The sequence below is a fragment of the Silene latifolia genome, chromosome 9 (assembly GCF_048544455.1).
Source record: "Silene latifolia isolate original U9 population chromosome 9, ASM4854445v1, whole genome shotgun sequence".
NCBI lineage: Eukaryota > Viridiplantae > Streptophyta > Magnoliopsida > Caryophyllales > Caryophyllaceae > Silene > Silene latifolia.
In genome coordinates, this window is record NC_133534.1 from 17,648,149 (window position 1) to 17,666,110 (window position 17,962).

Below are 17,962 nucleotides of genomic sequence, written 5' to 3' on the forward strand. Positions count from 1 at the left end.
TGTGCATCAGCAATTAAGAGCAGAACCCAGTGCTGTCCTGGACAGGAAGCTAGCTAAGAAAGGCAATCAAGGTGTGGTCTATGTCTTAATCCAATGGTCCAATGGTGATGTAACTGATGCTACTTGGGAACCGTATGAAGACATAGCAAGAAGATTTCCTCAATTCAAGTTAGATACAGCTTGAGGACAAGCTGCAAATTAAGGAGAGTGGATTGTCATAAACCTAACTAACAAATTGTGAGCTGGCGCCTAACAGAATTCATAACAGAATTCCATGAAATCAGGCAAAGCAGTTAGTTGAAGATAGTTGCCCATAACAGAATTAAGAGTTACTATAAATAGGCTTAAGTCATTCATTTACATTCATTCAGTTTTTGTCATATTCTTCCTCATAAATTCTCTCTGTAAATCTGTTAAGCTTGTAACATTCAAGCTTTCCATTAATGAAACCTTAAGCTCGATTGTCTTCTCAATTTAACAATCCTGCAATTGTTTCTCGAATTTCTTCGATTAAATCCTAGAAGTTCATTCCACCCTATCATTGTTACAACCATGCTTGTGCTTTACCATCACCTGACCACCATTCCTTCCACCAATCAACTCACACAAAAGAATGAAATAGAATGCCGCTGTCTCCGATCCCGATAAGCAGGTTTGAAACTTTATCTTAGAAGTACCAGTTTTGGGATCAAAAATCGAACTTCAAACTCTTTAACATTTCATTTTTCAACTTGAGAATTCACGTTTTAATGAAAATTTTCAGTCTTTATGCCTTTTTAATTGGCAAACAAATTTAGTTTGAATACTAGTAAGTTTAGTTTGAAAACTAGTCGTTCAATGTTTCATTAAAGCATGGAGTTTTGTCCTATTTTCATAAAATAAGATTTAAGTTAATAACAAGTAGGTTTAGTTTGACAACTCCATATTTTAAGTACTTTGCTATACTTGCATAGATAATAAACTAAGATTTTTAGTTTAGAAGCAAGGAAAGTAACACAACTCGGATTTTTAAGTTAAAAACTCACGACTTCAAGATGAATATTATGGAGGGCGAAATCACCGTTCATTGACAGCGATATCATCACGGCCAGGCCGGCAGGCCAGATTCTTAATTATTGATTCTGAGCATGATTCGGTGGTTTAGATCGATGGAGGTTTAATGCAACGTTGGGGACTGGGGTTGATGTTGCGGATACAAAAGGACTAAATAAGAGTGAGGTCTTTCTTTATGTATTGGGCTTTTATTAATGGACTAGTCCTATGGTAAGAGACGGTCTTAACAAACAATTTGTGTTTTATATATAATATCAGTTATTTAAACTATCGAAAGAAAAAAACGGTATAGCCCACGAACAGCCCACCCAATTTCCTTGCAAAAACCCACGATCTAAGTCCAATGATTCACAAAGGCGAGAAAATCCCAGAAAAAATTTAACCATTTTTGTAAGCCTTGAAGAAGAACCAGTAACAATGGCGGCCAAGCACAAATCTCTTACTTCTCCTCTCTTTCGCGCCTTAACACCTTCTCTATCAGGTCTCTTCTATTTTCTTTCTTTATTTTTTATTTTTTTAATTAATTTTTTCTCCCCATTGTAAACTGCATCTTGATGATAGATCCCAGATACTGATTTTTGTTGCACCACTTAAATTTTGCTTCAGTTTTGATAATGTCGTAATACATATTCTTGTTTAAGACGGGTCTATCCGTCTTAAACTTAAAACGGGTGAAATAGATAGATGAGATGAAAGTTGAATGCCTTGGAATTAGTAACAAGCTTGTCTCATCTATCTAAATGGGATACAATTGGACCCGTTTTAAGCTGAAGACGAATATGCCCGTCTAAATATAGACCAACTGAAGTTCGGTGCAAGCCCGCATTTTTTTACCGTAGTCTATGGAATGTTTATGGTTGTAAAGGGGCGTTATGCTGACCATGGCCAGTTTTGGAACACCTCTAGCTTATCTCTGATGACTGGAAGATTTTAGAAGAATGAGTCTTTTTCTGTTTGTGAGTCTTGTAATTTCATGGCTAATGTTGGATAGTTTGGGCGGCGACTTATTTGCTCTAAGTCATGATTATATGTGGTGTAAATGTGCATTTCCTTGAGTGGTGTAGAGTCTATTGTTTGTCACTTGGAGTGAAATGGACACTGAGAAACATAAGTGAATTTTAGGTCAAAGATTATCAGTTTACGATAGCATTTAGCTCAATGAAGTTACAGAATGAATTTTTTGTGTGCGCGCGTGTTATATACCATTCCAGCGGATATATATGATGTTTCATCATATGGGTCTCCACTCTCCACTCTCTAACTCGGAGTTTAGACCTGTTTAAGTTTACCCATTTTACACGTAGTGAATCTTTTTTGTAGCCAGTGCAAACTCCCAAGTACTTGTCTAGATGTGTGGGAGGGTTCTCTCTTTTCCTTAGTTGCCTTTCGCTCATTATTTTTAGTGATATATTCATGGTTTTTTTTTGTACAGTCTCTGCTGTCCATTATCCTGTGACGTTTTCACCATTGGTCCACTTACTATAAGTTTATAGATTTATAATCCATGGGTCTGATATTTTTGAGTTGAACCTGTTTGAGAATCACGTCTGCCAATTCAACTTGTAGATGGTACTAGCAACCTCATTTTAGTCTACGAGATATACCACATCTCATTTCCATTGTCCCCAGATGACCCTTATGTTCAAATGATGATTTTAACCAATATTTGTACACAGTTTACAATAGTTACTACCCTTTATAGTTGATAATATGAAAAAGTTGGTTTTGAATGAACACAGCCAATTTTACATTGTAGTTTCTGTATATTTCGGGAAGTTAATGATCAAACTTGACGCCGGTTGCCATCGAAGTCAATTGTGAAAGATAAACTTGAGATGGAGGTGGTATTAAGGAAAGCTCAATTATTTAGACTTGTAGTTGTAGAAAGCTAGCTTTGTGTTTACATTTTGGATTTGATTCTAAGCTGGTAACTTGCCCGTGGATTTTTCGTGGCTGTAAAGTGGTATTTGCTGACCATGGAGTTTTGGTATGTATGTTATCTGTGATGATTTTGGGAGACGTAAGAAGAATTTGTTTCTCTGTTTGTGACTATTGTGCTTCAATATTTTGGATTAGGACTTTGGTTGTCAGCTACTCAGCTATGCTACCAAGACTTGGGCAGAAATATCGTACATAGCTAAGTGCCGGACTCGACTATTATACGAAAAAACCTCATGTTTTTGGCTTGAAATGAAGTGTCATACCTGTGTTTGGGAATTCATTGACAGGCACGTGAGGCAATATGAAGAGTCAGATTAACATAGACTATAAGTCCATGATTCTTTGGACGGTGTCTACATTACTGTGTGCTCCGGGTGGTTTTCTTTTCCATTTGTACAGTTAGATTAAGGAAATCCATTATTTACTTTTAGAAAATTTGCGATCCTCTTTCTCAGAAGAATTATATTTTCCACTTCATAAGCAAAAACTAGGACAAATTAATCAGATTCATTTAGCCCAATAAAATTATACAGAGTGGAAGTTTTTTTTTTGTGTGTGTGTGTGTGTGTGTGTGTGTGTGTGTGTGTGTGTGTGTGTGTGTGTGCGCCTGGCGGTCTTGAAAGACTAAATGTGGCTGGGGACTTGGACATGTATTTAACCACGTGCCAGGAGATATGTGACAGTATCAGTCATTTTGAGACATTATAACTCATATACTCTCTGGTTTGGAATGTAGGCTTTTTAGGTACATCTTATACCTGGAAAACCGTCTTGCAAAATGTGTCTTACAATTCTATTGTGTAACCTATCCAAACTTCAAATACGTGTACCCGTGGAGGGATACGTATGAGATGGGTACTCATGTCATGACCTAGGTGTATTACAGACACCTAATTATATAGGTTTAAGGATGCAGTGAGTTATGTGACATGCTCCGAGGTGTAGTACAGATACCTGACATATGATATCTATGGATTATCGGCCTCCAGTTAATCTATTATGATAAGTAAAAGTCATTGCTGGTACATCAGCTTGAATTGTAATTTATCGATGAGTTAGTTTATCACAATGTTTTAGTTGAGCATCACTGTAAACAAGCTTGGATCTGCTAAAGAGCTGGACTCTTAGATCTGTCTGAATTGTGCCTTAATGTTTTCAAGGACGTTGAAGCTGTGAGAGTCCGGAAGTATAGGGGTTAGACCCTAATATTCCACTGTCATCTTCATTTGATTTACTTTTTGAAGGCGCTTCCTGTTTCACATAGGAAACTATTCCGTATTTCATTAATAATCAATAATTCTTATAAAGCAAGTCCTCAACTCTCTTTCCCTTGTGTGTGAAGTTTTGTCATGAACATTGTTTCTTGCAGGCTTCGTCAGTAGCTGGAAAAACAGCTTAGCAGGTGCAATTAACAGTCCGAGGTGTTTGATTCATACAACTGGCACTAAAGAGGCCATTAACTCCGGAACTCCAGATTCAATTGCTTTTGTGAAGGAAGTCCTAGTTGCTGATGCGGGGAACAACCAAGGCTTTCCTCAACCCCAGTATGACACTGAAAAATCAGATATAGTGCACATTAAGATGCTCAGGAACAACACTTTTGTCACTATTACCGATTCCAAGGGTAATAAAAAGATCGGGGTCTCTTCGGGATGCCTGAACGAAATTAAAGGTGGGGCCAAGTCTCGATATGCTGCTGAAGCCACAGCGGAGCACGCTGGAAGACTATCAAGGAATCTGGGATTGAGATCGGTGGTGATGAGGGTAAATGGGTTCACCCACTTCAAGAAGAAGAAGCAAGCTATTCTCAGCTGGAAAGAAGGGTTCACTTTCGGAAGGGCAGACAGGAGCCCTATTAACTACATTGAAGATACCACTCGCCGCCCACATAATGGTTGCCGCCTTCCTAAGAAACGCCGTTACTAAGTCAGCTAGTTTAGTTTTTAATACCGGATTTTTCACTTGTCATGATGTAATACTTGGAACAGTCTCGCGTACTGTAATTTCCTTTTCTGGTACCTTCCTTGTATGCATATCTAAACCTGGTAATCTTATATATTAGTTATTCTGTGTCGGTTAGTCCCTTTGCCAAGGGAGTGTTGAATAATGTTTTTCCTGGATAGTCAAATCAAGAAAATCAAACAATTTTTTTCCAGGGTTAAGTGCCCTAGCATATTACCGTCTTGTCATAATTTTACCTGAATCGTTAATGTGAATTGTCAAGCTTTGCAGGTCTTAAGAGGTAGTAACTATGGCTGTGGGTAGTGCCTGAATCGTTAATGTGAATTGTCCGGATGGAATTGACAATCTTCCCATCCTTTCTTCCTTCACTTCAATTTCTGCCACAGAAGCTGTCAGGTAGGCACTGCCTTCTCACTCGGACAATGCTCTGAACACGAAAATGTTCAGTCGTATCCCAGGCCGAGTTACAGGCAGCATTTTTAGAAGCACACATGAGCCAAATGTAGGGAAACTTGAACATGTGGTTCTGGCTAGGGACCCCGGTATATCTTTGTAAACTTACCACTCATACAAAAACAGAGTAATTTTCCTTGTTACTCACCACAGTAACCACATCAGTTTACGGTAAATGGTAACTGAAAGACTGAAAGCTTGTAAACTTTAATTATTGCAAAAGATAACAACACTAGTAACAAAAACAAATTGAGCATTGCTACTTCACTCAACGGATTAAGATTAGCAAAAACCCATGAAAAGTCCCCCGGGCAACCGGATACTTTTCTTGGATGTGTAACAAAACATAAAGCTTCCAATGTACAAGGGTGTGATATACAGCTTCCCACTGACAGGAGCTTAAATCCTATACACAACAATAATACATTTTACAATTACAACACCTTGAAAAACCCACCCTCGGCAAGAAACCCAAAGTGGCGTGGCTAAGTTAAGTGTCAGAGACAGCCTCACTGAAGTAAGTTTCTTCCATTTTCTCCAACAAGCTCCATAATATGTACATCTAACATGATAAGAAAAATTATGTGCCTATGGACAAGAACCTCATATCAGGCGCATTCTAGGAGAAGGAGATCCACCTAGTGTTTGAGCTTTAAATGGCGTTGTCTCGATCCATGGATCAAGCGTGTAGCCTGCACGTCTCCTAGTGGGAGATAAAGAGTGATCGTTTGAGTTGTAGCTGCTTTGCCCTGGCCAAGCATAAGATGGATGCTGTGGTGACATAAAACAACTCTTGGAAGCAGCCCCGAGCTGCCGTAGTGGACTTGTACAGGGAGACACTGGTAGTGATGTGATTGACCGAGGATTATCCCTGAACCCAATAGTCCAACACATTATACATTGAAGAAAAATGATAATTTCAGTAATTATTGAGAAGTATCAGTTGTTTAGTGGGATTCTAGACTCGTCTTTCATTATAGGTCATCCCCTATTTACTAAATGAATAGGTGAACTCACAAATTTTCCCTCCAAAAAGCATCTTTTTAAATAAGGAAGCTATTGAATTAATTGTATTCACTAAATAAGGAAATTAATAATTATAGAGTATTTCATTATATAATTCTATTCATAAAAAATAATTTTTTCATCAAATTATATACTCGTAGTTTTCACTAAACACTAAACTATTATATTTTAATTAAAGTATAAATAATATAAGACTATAAAGTATTAAATTTTTTATTGATATTATTATTTGATAATGACTTGACTCATACTATTCTTACTATGTATAAACAAAACTATAACTGATTTTGATTACTTTCATAAAAAAAAAAAGTTGAGAGAATTTATAAATTGGAATCATTAGCGTTGTGGTATAAAAAATAATTTAAAAAAAATGTATTTCGGCACATTACTCAATCCTCTTGGATTAATTTTCAGTTTTAATTTATTTTTTGCTCCAAACAAAATATAATAACGGGAAAAATAAACAATTAATGAGATACAACTATTATTTTACAGTTCAATTTTACTTAGTTTTATTGAATAATTTTAAAGTTCAATTTTTTTTCCTCAAAAGATAATAACGTGAAATATTAAAAATTAATGAACCGTAAGTTTAGCATGATTAAGTATTAAAAAAATAAAAATTCTATAAATACCGCGCATTCATTGCGCGGGAACTAAACTAGTTTGGAAACAATCCATTAGGTCTAATGGAGCCAAAGATTTATTAGGTCTTTGGATGTTGACAGACTGATAAGTAAAATGGCCTTACTAAACTGGTTAACTTCCTTTTATGGTAAAAAGTGGATCTTATACAATTCTCAACGCAATTTCCATCTCTGATAACTCGAAAAAAGCCTCTCTATGGAGTTACTACAAGGGTAAGTCTGCACATCTGTGTCCCCCTCCCCTCCTCTAACCTCATTATATGCAGCAGCTCAAGGCACTGGGTAATGCTGTTTACCTAGTAAGTTGCAAGACCATAGAAGAGTAGAAGGTATTTACCTAGTCTCCCATATAGCAAGCCCCGTTCTTCTCATGTTTTCTGTGTCATAGGAGCTGACACTCTTCCTACGTGGAACAGTTTCCAAGGGTTGCTGCAATAGTATGCATCATTTAAAAAGTATGTTGCAATGTTTCAATAAACAAATTAACAACTTAAAACAATCTATTCGATTGAAGTAACCACAGGAAACAGATTCATAACATAATAGCTAAGAAATTGAAGGGTGTTCCATATACAAATTTATTGAACTCGTTTCATGATGTAACCAACCTCATAGACAGTTACTCTGAAGTCGGAACTGAAAGGAAGGAAAAATCATAATTCCAAAATCCCGAAATCTTAATCAATAGAAGTACTTTCACCACATGGTCATAACTATAAACACATGATTGTATAAATCAACAAATGTATCTTCCAAGTGAGATCATCATCCAGGCAGTAGCCCACATAAGTTAAAAAAAAAAAGACAAAAAAAAAACTTTTTTTTTCTTGTGTTTTGAGAGCCTTTTACCACTCATCTACTACAATCTCAACATCCTCAAGTCTATTTGGAAACCTCCGAGGGAGATAACTATCCATGACAGATTTATCACCAAGAACAATGTGAGCATATATTCATATCTTGTCCTTCCCCTTCTCAATCTCCTCCTCTCTTTGTATGTAATAAATTCAGTTTATTTAACTCGTATTCGGGGCGCCCTACAAACTGGTGTGTATAATCGAGAACATAAAGCTGAATGTGAATCTAACCCTGATAGACTGATATGTAATGCTCCCTTCGTTTTTTTATATGTAAAAATTTTTGGGTTTCGGGTTGGCGGTTTGGCTTTCAATTTACAATAAAATAAGTACTGTGACAAATTCTGAAGCTTACCTAATTAGATCCGTAGCAAAAATAATTTTTATATTTTTCATGCACAAAGGGGGTAGATGCAAAGACTGGACATATGATATCTGCAAAACAAATAGGATATCTTACTGGTTTGTTGCGCCTTCCATCAAATGAGAATGGTAATGTCTCATTTTTGGTGTTATTGTTGACGATCTTTCCAGCAAATTGGTCTTTAACAAATGGATGCGCTAGCAAATCCGATGCTGAAGGGCGCCTTAATGGATCACGTTGAAGGCAAAGATTTAAGAAACTTTTTGCATCACAGGATAGGAATTCAGGAATTTCTGGGGTATCTTTGCTGTTTCCAATTTTGAATATTGCTGCTACCTGCACGTGCCAGGTTATAGATTTTGATTTTGTAATACACATCTCAAAGTCGGTTTGAATTGCAAAAATCACAAATCCTCAATCAACATACCCCTTCATATTGGCTCCAAGGTGGCTTTGCCATAGCCATTTCGAGAACTGTACAACCCAAACTCCAGATATCAACTTCAAGGCTATACCCATTTTTATTCATCACTACCTGTGAGTGTAAAAGGAAATACAAAATATATGTCAAAACAAAAAATCAGCCATCTTTTAATCGAAATGCAGAAATGAGTGAATAGCAGGTCAAGTATTAAAAGGAATAATAAATAATGCACCTCAGGCGCCATCCAGTAAGGACTCCCTTTAAAAGACAGCACGGAAGCGCAAGATGTTATCTGCATCAAGCACAACGAATTCAGAACCATATAAGAGAAACTAAAAAAGCAGACATTAAAACCCTTGGGAGTTACAAGCTTTAGACAAGGGAGCACGATAAAGAGGAAATATATACAAGACTCCTTAGTTTGAAGGTCATGTACTCATGTTCATCTACCAGTACAGTTATGGATGGAAGTACTAATGAAGTTGCATGCCAGAACAATAATATAACAGATTCAGCTGGTAACATTATGATTTGTGACAGAGAACAAAATCATTCATAAATGGCTTAAAATCAGTGTACTAACTAGAAGTCAACATTGTTACCACATAAGTGACGGCTATGTTCTATGGTTCAGTGTCCGATTGGTCCAAGAAATGGGTTCGAGTTTGTAGAATGTAATTAAATTCAAATATAAAAGCTCTGACAACATACTTTGCAAACAAAACCCGTTACAATACAAACGAATTGGTTCAAGGAACGGCCAACCGAACCCTGAACCACGCAACTGTGAGTGATAGAGCTTAGGCTTTAAAAGCAGAAAAAAGTCCTACATGTTTTGCCATGCCAAAATCTGCTAGTTTGATTACGCCAGCAGGATCAACCAATATGTTTGCTCCTTTTATATCCCTGTCAATCATTTTCAAAGATACTGTCACATTGTTAACCTGACTTTTACCTTTAAGAACCTTATTCCCTTGATATTGTAGAGGGTGAGGATTTGCCAAAAAAATGTTTGCAGAAAGAACTATGCAAATGGAAAGTACCTATGTACCGTTTTTCTACTGTGCAAGTAAGCAAGCCCAGCAAGTATCTGTCTTGTATAGTTCTGGATGACAGCCTCCTTAAAGGGTCCATACTCTTGAAGTAACTTGTGAATAGACCCACCAGAAACATATTCCAGATAGACTGATAGTGTGTCTCCACCCTAAGAAACACACACAATGTTAGAGCTGAATGTTGCTTGCTAGTTGCTACAACATCATAGAAATCAAAACATGCAATAATTTCTTATCCTCGATCTACCTCCATTTCTAACTCACAGAAAGGTAATTTTGAATAAAAAAATGGACATATGAAAATGGTCTAAGGGAATTCCTGTGTCATACCAACTCACTGCCGTGGTATCTCACGATATTTGGATGCGACAGCTGATTAAGCAAGTTGATCTCCTGTTAATGGAAAAGAAAAATTAATGCTAAAAAAAATATATAACTGGTTCTGTAGTGATATCAATTTGTTCAAAGATGAACAATGAATTAAAAGGAATAAAGTATTACAAAATAAACAAACGTCACGGACAAAAAATTCCGCACTTAAGAGAGTGAAATGAAAGACCTGGTTGAGTTGCTTAAGCGACTCTCTTGAGTTTTGATCATCGGAAACAATCCTCACTTCCTTAATTGCACACATTTGTCCACCCTCGCTGCAAATATTGATAAAAACTATAAGAAATAGGGAAATGAAAATAAAAAAAGAGCTCACTTAATTAGGATGTCATCTGTTGATGATATCTCTGCACTATGGTACTCTAACAAGCAATCAAACTGGACCCAAAAGACACTAGGAAGACACAACAAAGATAGTTAACTAAATAATACCGGAAAAATATATGAAAAAGATCAGGCCGTCATAAAATGAAACTAACAGCCACTAATCTCAATTCTAAAGTCTTTTTAAAAGGAATACCAAATGAAAAGTGAAGCTTTTCTCTACAAGCGCTCGTGACTAAATTACCTCAGCCTAGTGCATCTGATTTTTGAGAAACAAAATGCCATCATTCTAGATTTCTAGGGCAGAGAACTCGGTCCATTGTCCAAGAACGTAGATCCTGGAAAATTAGCAAATGAAAACTCCATGCTTTGACAGTTAAGCTGGGTGAGATACTTCACGTGTGGGGAGCACTTTAACTACAGAGATCCTAGGGGAGACGAGAGTACTATCTAGTCATCTACATAATGGAGAATGGAGACAAAACTTAGAGGGAAAAGCTCCTATGCTGCTTATAAAACAGCACATACTGACCCTACTAGAAAGTTTTGAACCAAAACATTTCACAATAGCAGGTCCTATAATTATTGATCCTTAAAGCCTATTGATTTCTAGCATAAGCAGCAAAGGAAACCAGACATGGCATTCAACGAGAGGCGCAGTCCCTCCATCTCACCTACGCAGCCACACAGCACCCTGATAGTGAGGTTATACCAAATGAATGAAAATATAGTCACCAAAGAGGCCATAATCAACTTTCCATAGCAATATAAAGCTTAGCTGCATGTATCTACAACTCTACAAGTCTACAACAGAAAACATGTCAACTGTCAACATGACAGAAAGCCTAACAAGTAAAGAATCTGATATTATAAAGCAGAATGCCTCAAAAAGATGTCAGATACTATCCAAATAGTCTAACGTCCTTGAAAGTTGAAACCACAAAACAGTTTTGTGAACAACTTGCCCCGTGCAACTTCAGATGCAACTGTAAAATACATAGCATAACAATAGACAGTTTGTAAGAGTACCATTGTCAATTGACCATTTAGCAATCTACAAGCATACTTGCTTTTAATTTAAACATGGCTAGAATGCACAAGCAAACAAGAACTTCCTCCAAAACTGAGAATAATATAGAGAAATATGCATGAAATGAATTACAATTAACTAATTTAAAACAAAAGTTATGTATGTAACTTGTAAGTGTACATAACAGATTTCATTACCTATTAAAACCAAGATACACATGCCCAAAGGTTCCTCTTCCCAGAAGCTTCCCTTTCTGCCATTTGCATAGAGAATTATGTATGTTCTCTGTGAATAAAGCAGGTCTTCCACTGGGCAAGGAAGGAGGACTACTAGTACTAGGAGAAGTAGGAGGTAAGGGAAGACGATGGCCTTGGCTTCTCCCTTCTTCTTGTCTCCTGGTAAGACATTCTGAACTCATACCAGCCGCCCGTGCATGAAGCGGTGACGTAGCACCTGTAGCTCCTCGTGATCCAACAGGACTTCGTGCACTCCCACTGGGTTATTAGGTCATCCCAAAGATAACAACATAAACAAGTTTCACACTTCAATAAGTGATGTACGAGTAACATTTAAGTGTCCCCGTAATATTCTGGAAAGCATTCAAAAATTACATGATTATGATATAAATTACAGTCAAAATTACAGTAGTACAGTGCCAATTATCCAGCTCGAATAATAGGCAACTTTTAAATAACTTCAGTTAGAGATCAACTGACTTCACAAACAATGTAACTGAGAGCAATATCAACTTAGAAAACTAAATGTCATCGACATTGATTGCGAGGTTTTCACACAGGGGACCTCTGAATGAGTGGGGACGAAAAGATGCAAGAGACTTACTTCCATTATTATGGGTCTATCTTATTTTATTCTCTCACATTTCTTTTGTATATTTTCCACAGATTTGTACTTTCAGTAGAATTTCTTCATTGTTATCTTTTCAAAAGATATGTATTACTATATGTACTCACTCCTCTTGCATATTCTTCACACCTATTTCTCCAATTATATTTCGTCTCAAATCCAATCCAAAAGATCTTCATTTTTATGTTTTACCTATGCTCCTCTAAACATACTTTTTTTTTTTCAGATATCATTTCGTTTTACTATAGGATTTTCCCTTCTCTCAACTATTTCACTGTTTTCCAAACTCATTCGACTATTCATGGTTAGTTAACTACAAAATGTGAAATGGAACTACAGCCTTCAAGTCATTGTTGTTGTATAAGGAGTCTCAACTCTCAACAGAGTTCCTAACATCATCTCCCTCACTTTTAAAAACTTCAAAGTGCAGAAAGACGCCTATCCCGACAGAAATGTCTGGATGAGTACATCTTGATTGCCTCGTAGATAGCATCAATAAGATACCGCCCCACTTGCATTTTCCGCTTTATGGATAATGTCTCTCACGAGCAAATCATTAGGTTTCTAAAACCTAAACCACCAAACCTCTTTACACAACTAAACCTCTTTACACAATACTTATTATGGTATCAAAAACATGGTTATGATGTACCATAACTCATCTCGCTTGAAACATAATGTGTGGCAGACCCGAAATGACCTGGCCCAGACCTGACCCGATTGACCCATTTGCCACCTCTAACGCCTTTTGTGTCAATCAAACTAGTTCATAAATATGACCACCATTGTATCCAATTTTTCAAACTACCACTTAAAAGCATCCCAATCCACCAAAAAGCAACCCAAATCACTCACTTCTGTCGAAACTCGAAATTAGAAGCACAATTATGCAAACAAAAAATCAACATTCTCTCTTTCCACCAAAACAACAGCTCAAAAACATCACAGACCACATGTATTACTGTAAAAAGCGCATTAAAAACAGTTTTTTTTTTTTTAAAAAAAAAAAAAAAACTTTCTTTTTCCTTTTTTTGTTAGTTGTATTGTGTTTTATACTCGGTATTGTCTTTCATTAAAATATATGAAACCGTCTTACAAGAGACTTACTCGTACAAGGTACAACTATTAAAATAACAATAAACAACATTAATCCACAGAAATCACACAATCATAATTCAACACAGAACACAACCAAAAACTTGAATTTTCAAAAATGACCAACCTGGAATACCCAAGCGGAGGGGGATCCAACTGAAAAATCGGGTCATCCGAATTCGATCCCGAAGAACTAACACTAGAAACAGAAGCTACCCCAGGTCCATGATCAAAACCCGAACCCGCACCCGCACCCGGCCCGGACCAATCATTGACAGGTTTAGGAAGTGGGTGACCCACCATAGGCTTCCGGTCATCACCATTTAAATCCAAACCCGAATACCCACCTGGACTACCCAACTCCCTGACATTTCTCCTTGAACTAGGGGATGAATTTACAAAACTACCCTCATCTGAGCTCCTTAAATTCCTCTTTTTAGAACTTTCATTACCATTTTTAATGATTGAGTTAGGGTTAGAAGAGGGAATTTTATCATGGGTTTGTTCTACCACCTTTGTTGTTTTGGGAGACTTTTTGGTAAACCATGGCATAGGCATACTTTTTAGCATAAGATAATTATTACAATCAAAATTGAAAAATATTTTGATATGTATGAAATTTTGGAGGTAAGTTTTGTATGATTGTGAGTTTTTGAAAGGGAAGAAAAGTTGGGGAAGGTGGGTAGGGGTGGAATTTTATGTGGGAAGAGAAAGGAGAAGGAAATGAGGGATGAGAAGGGGAGACGATGGAGAGAAAACAAAAGGGGGAGAAAAGACTCAAAAGAGTGGTTGTATTCACAAATTTCTGTTTGTCTTAAATATTAAGATGGGTTAAATGCATATTGTATCCAATTACATAAAAAATAGATTAAAATATGACATTTTTTTGGCTTTGATAATATCATATGGAAATATTTGACCTGTTTAAAGATTTAAGACGAGTACTCTGCCTAAAGCAGGACTTACATAGATTGTATATTTGTATTTGTTAATTCTTTTTAAATATTTTAATTAATTTTAATTTAATTTAATTGTTTGTATGGAGTGGAGTATTATAAAGGGTAATGGTTTAATGTTATTTAATTCATGTTGGTGAAAATGATATCATCACCAATCATCAACAATCATGACATCATGTGTATTGTGTAATGTAACTTGGTAAGTTAGGAATTAAGATTGAAACAATTTTAGTATTATATTAGCAAATTGAAATTTTTAAAATTTTAAGTTGTGATTTGAAAGTTGATTTTCATGTGGACATGATATGGATATTGTTTAAAAATGATTGATATGATGATATCAACGAGTAGATGTGGTTTTGAAGATTGATTAAAAAAATCAATATTGTTATATATGTGATGTTTTATAAAAGTACTTCATAAATCATAAGTATGATTTTATCAAATTAGATTATTGATAGGATTGATTTGGACACAGGGTAAGAATCTTGTTACCTTTTTAAGTCCCACACAAGCGGGTCAACAGATTTGGAACATATTAATGAGTTGGAACTCTTTGTATTTGTTCATGAAAGGTCGAGTTTAGCACACTGGAATTTCATTTCGTATCTATATATTCTCCAACGTATATTTTAGTATTCACTTCTAATGAATTAATAAAATCGTCCTTTAATCTATTAGTATATTACACATTTTGCTTCGTAATTCTTCTATACAATTAGATTAGTTTTCATCATCATTAAAGAAGATATGAAGTTTCATAATTATCAATAACCCATACAAGCGTATACAAAATTGATGATTTCAGTTAGTAAATACCAGAATATATGTTTTGTTACCATTCTGACAATTTTGTTAGATACCCATTTTTCTCTTCAATATCTCTCAATACATATGTGTAATGTCATACTCCCTCCCAGTCACTATAATGTTCCCTCTTTCCCAAAACGGATTATTCAAGTAATGTTCCCCTTTCTATTTTTAGAAACTTTTACTCTTATTTTATTCATTTCTCTCTCCTATCACCAAACCCCACACAACTCTTTTACTCCTATTTTATTACTTTCCTTTATGTTTTGGCCCCACAATTCTTTATTTAACTACTAATAATTCATCCCTCTCTCCTACCACCAACCCCACACAACTCTTTTACTAATATTTTAATACTTTTCCTTAAGTATCGTGCCCATATCAAAGGGGAACATTATAACGACTGGGAGGGAGTATAATTTTGTAAAAATTAAAGTTAACGACTCATCCAATAAAAGATAGGCTAGGTTATAGCTTAACTGTTAGAACACACTTGGTTGATGATGCCAAGTTTCATTGTTATTTAATTGCTTGCTTCTTAGTTATAATGTTTAGCATTTGAAACACTCAATGAATTTCCAAAGATGGTTCAAGAATGATCAAGATGAAGTTATGACAAGAAATCTCTTAGCCTCAGTCAAATGTTGTAAACGATTACAAATGCTTAGTGATTGAAGCAATCAAATGGACTCTCAAGAAGCCTTAACATGATCAAGATGAAGTCAACAAGAAGTCAAGACAATGATATGTTTTTAGCCTTAGTCGAAAGATGTAAAAGTAAGTGTAACATTCTCATTATCGTCAAGTGACTGCAAAACCATGCAACAGTGCACTGCACTGTGGTTTCTGATACTACCGTATGGAGGAATTTTATACGAAAAGTTTAAGTGTTAAAATCTTTACAAATTTCATATTCTCAAAACTTTACATTTGAATATTCAAAGTTTGAAAATAAATCTGAAATTTTAAGTCACTAATCTACATTGATAAAATCTCTAGATTTGTGCATTTACCTTTTACCAAAAATGGTAAGTTGAATTTGTCAAAGTTTTAAAGCTAGCAAAGTTTTTTGCCAATTTGGTAAAGTGTCACATGTTGAGTGTTTTGGGAAGAGTTTTCTGATTTTTATCAAAGACTTGAGTCCCAAGCCTAAAGCCTAACACTTACCATCACTCAAAAGCTACCTATTTTATATTGGATTTAATTAACCAAAGTTGTACTTTTAGATGATCAAATCCATTATAAATAGTGTGTCTTGACATCATTTATTACCTAAAACTTTTATGAGCATTAATTGTTAAAATACTTTGCAAAATTTCAGCTTTTGTTCTTCAACTTATTTGTAAAATTGTTTTCTATTTTAAAAGTCTTCAATCGTTTTTCAAAAGAGCTGTAAATCTCCATGTATCAGTTCGATGCACTGTGGCATCTGAGTTTGTTTCATGATTCTCGTGTTTAGGTCTTAATTGTGATCTCCATGTTCATTAAGTGAACGATTGAGATTCAAAGACTCTGTAAACCTGTGAGATGGAACTTAAGTTTTGAAGTGGAGTAGCTTGAGCAAGTGAAAGTCTTGAAGCAGAGTAGCTTCAAGCAAGTGCAACCGGAGTAGGTTGACGAGTTATTTTCATTGTAAAGGGTTTAGTAAGTTTGAGTAAATTTCTAAACAAGCAATAAAATAACGGTTGGACATAGGCGTCGGAGTAGAGGCTGAATCAATTTTTAAAACATCGTCTTGTTTGTTCATTTACTTTTACGTTTGTTCTTCTTATTTATATCTTGTTTATCTCGCAATTTGTCTGTGTCACAGTGTTCAATACTGTGTCTTAGACCAGCTGATTGATTCAATCTTGTGAACTTAAAACGATTAAGTATCTCAAGTTTTCAAATTAAAAAGGATTCACTTAAGATTTTCATTGCTAAGAGTATTCAACTTAAAAAGTATTCACTTTATATCTTCATTGGTAAGTTGAAGAAAAATACTCTTTCATTCATGCTTTTTCTGATCTGTGCAACAGTCGACTTTACTGTGACATATACTGAGCTGAATTCGGGTGTATATACTTCTAACTCAAATAGTTCTAAGTATAAACACGTTTATCATTCAAAGTAGTGTTCATATCAGCTTAGTCTATTGTCCTAGATTTCAAAGAAGCTTAAAATTTTAATTGGACACATAATTCATCCCCTCCCCCTCTTAGGCGTTTATCGTTCTTAACCCCTTTTTTAACCATCAATAAAAAAAAGGGGTACTTTAACTCTTTAAGTAGAGTATTTTTCAAATTGAGATCGTATTGTTGAAAAGCATACAACATTAAACTAGATAATATTCATTGTTAGGGTGAAAACTCATGTCTCATATCGGTGATGTAAAGATGGAGAACATCTTTATAAGTATTCACTAAATATAATAGTATGGTACCTTTTGACAACGACCACAAAAGTAAATTTGTTAGGGTTTGACCTAAAGCAGACAATATTGTACTATTTTGAACATTGGACATCGACGCAACACAAGCCCAACAAAAGGTATCGACGCTTCGGCAGAACAAGTGGTATCATAGCCAATGTTTAACTTGGGCCTAGGCCACATAACGCACATATGACGGAGCTCGAGGAGGGGAACATAAAACATTCATGAGTCACGAAGGCGTAAGCTCTGACAGACTGTTTGCATATCTTGAGTCCATGGATGGTATGTTGTT

The 17,962-nt window shown here is 35.7% G+C and overlaps 2 protein-coding genes across 4 annotated transcripts; one reads left to right on the top strand and one right to left on the bottom strand.

Annotated features, from left to right (window-relative positions):
- Positions 1–427: 427 nt before the first annotated feature.
- On the top strand, positions 428–5,167 carry LOC141599261 (small ribosomal subunit protein uS11m). Its single transcript, XM_074419232.1, has 2 exons — positions 428–1,534; positions 4,364–5,167. Exons 1-2 carry the CDS (start codon positions 1,471–1,473, stop codon positions 4,918–4,920), a joined length of 621 nt encoding a protein of 206 aa, XP_074275333.1. The 5' UTR covers positions 428–1,470; the 3' UTR covers positions 4,921–5,167.
- A 494-nt stretch (positions 5,168–5,661) lies between these two features.
- LOC141599262 (mitogen-activated protein kinase kinase kinase 3-like) lies at positions 5,662–14,297 on the bottom strand. Of its 3 annotated transcripts, XM_074419234.1 has the most exons (12): positions 13,616–14,275; positions 11,727–12,023; positions 10,744–10,837; positions 10,345–10,432; positions 10,116–10,178; positions 9,774–9,934; positions 9,561–9,636; positions 8,963–9,022; positions 8,734–8,841; positions 8,403–8,642; positions 7,423–7,514; positions 5,662–6,280 (listed from the first exon to the last, which is right to left on the bottom strand). In XM_074419234.1, the coding sequence occupies exons 3-12, from the start codon at positions 10,785–10,787 to the stop codon at positions 6,013–6,015; spliced, it is 1,200 nt and encodes a 399-aa protein (XP_074275335.1). In that variant the 5' UTR covers positions 10,788–10,837; positions 11,727–12,023; positions 13,616–14,275; the 3' UTR covers positions 5,662–6,012. The 3 variants fall into 3 exon arrangements, 2 of the variants coding, with proteins under 2 accessions (XP_074275335.1, XP_074275334.1); XR_012523786.1 differs by lacking the exon at positions 10,744–10,837 and having other exon boundaries at positions 7,423–7,798; positions 7,938–8,642; XM_074419233.1 differs by lacking the exon at positions 10,744–10,837 and having other exon boundaries at positions 13,616–14,297.
- Positions 14,298–17,962: the final 3,665 nt, after the last annotated feature.

Excerpts from the sequence above, each read along its gene's own strand:
- LOC141599261 (XM_074419232.1), top strand. The coding sequence starts at position 1,471 with ATGGCGGCCAAGCACAAATCTCTTACTTCTCCTCTCTTTCGCGCCTTA. Across the intron at positions 1,535-4,363 it reads CTTAACACCTTCTCTATCAG|GCTTCGTCAGTAGCTGGAAA; the intron begins GTCTCTTCTATT and ends TGTTTCTTGCAG.
- LOC141599262 (XM_074419233.1), bottom strand. The coding sequence starts at position 14,058 with ATGCTAAAAAGTATGCCTATGCCATGGTTTACCAAAAAGTCTCCCAAA. Across the intron at positions 10,433-11,726 it reads GTGTATCTTGGTTTTAATAG|CGAGGGTGGACAAATGTGTG; the intron begins GTAATGAAATCT and ends CAATATTTGCAG. Across the intron at positions 6,281-7,422 it reads CTTGCTATATGGGAGACTAG|GGATAATCCTCGGTCAATCA; the intron begins GTAAATACCTTC and ends TATTGGGTTCAG.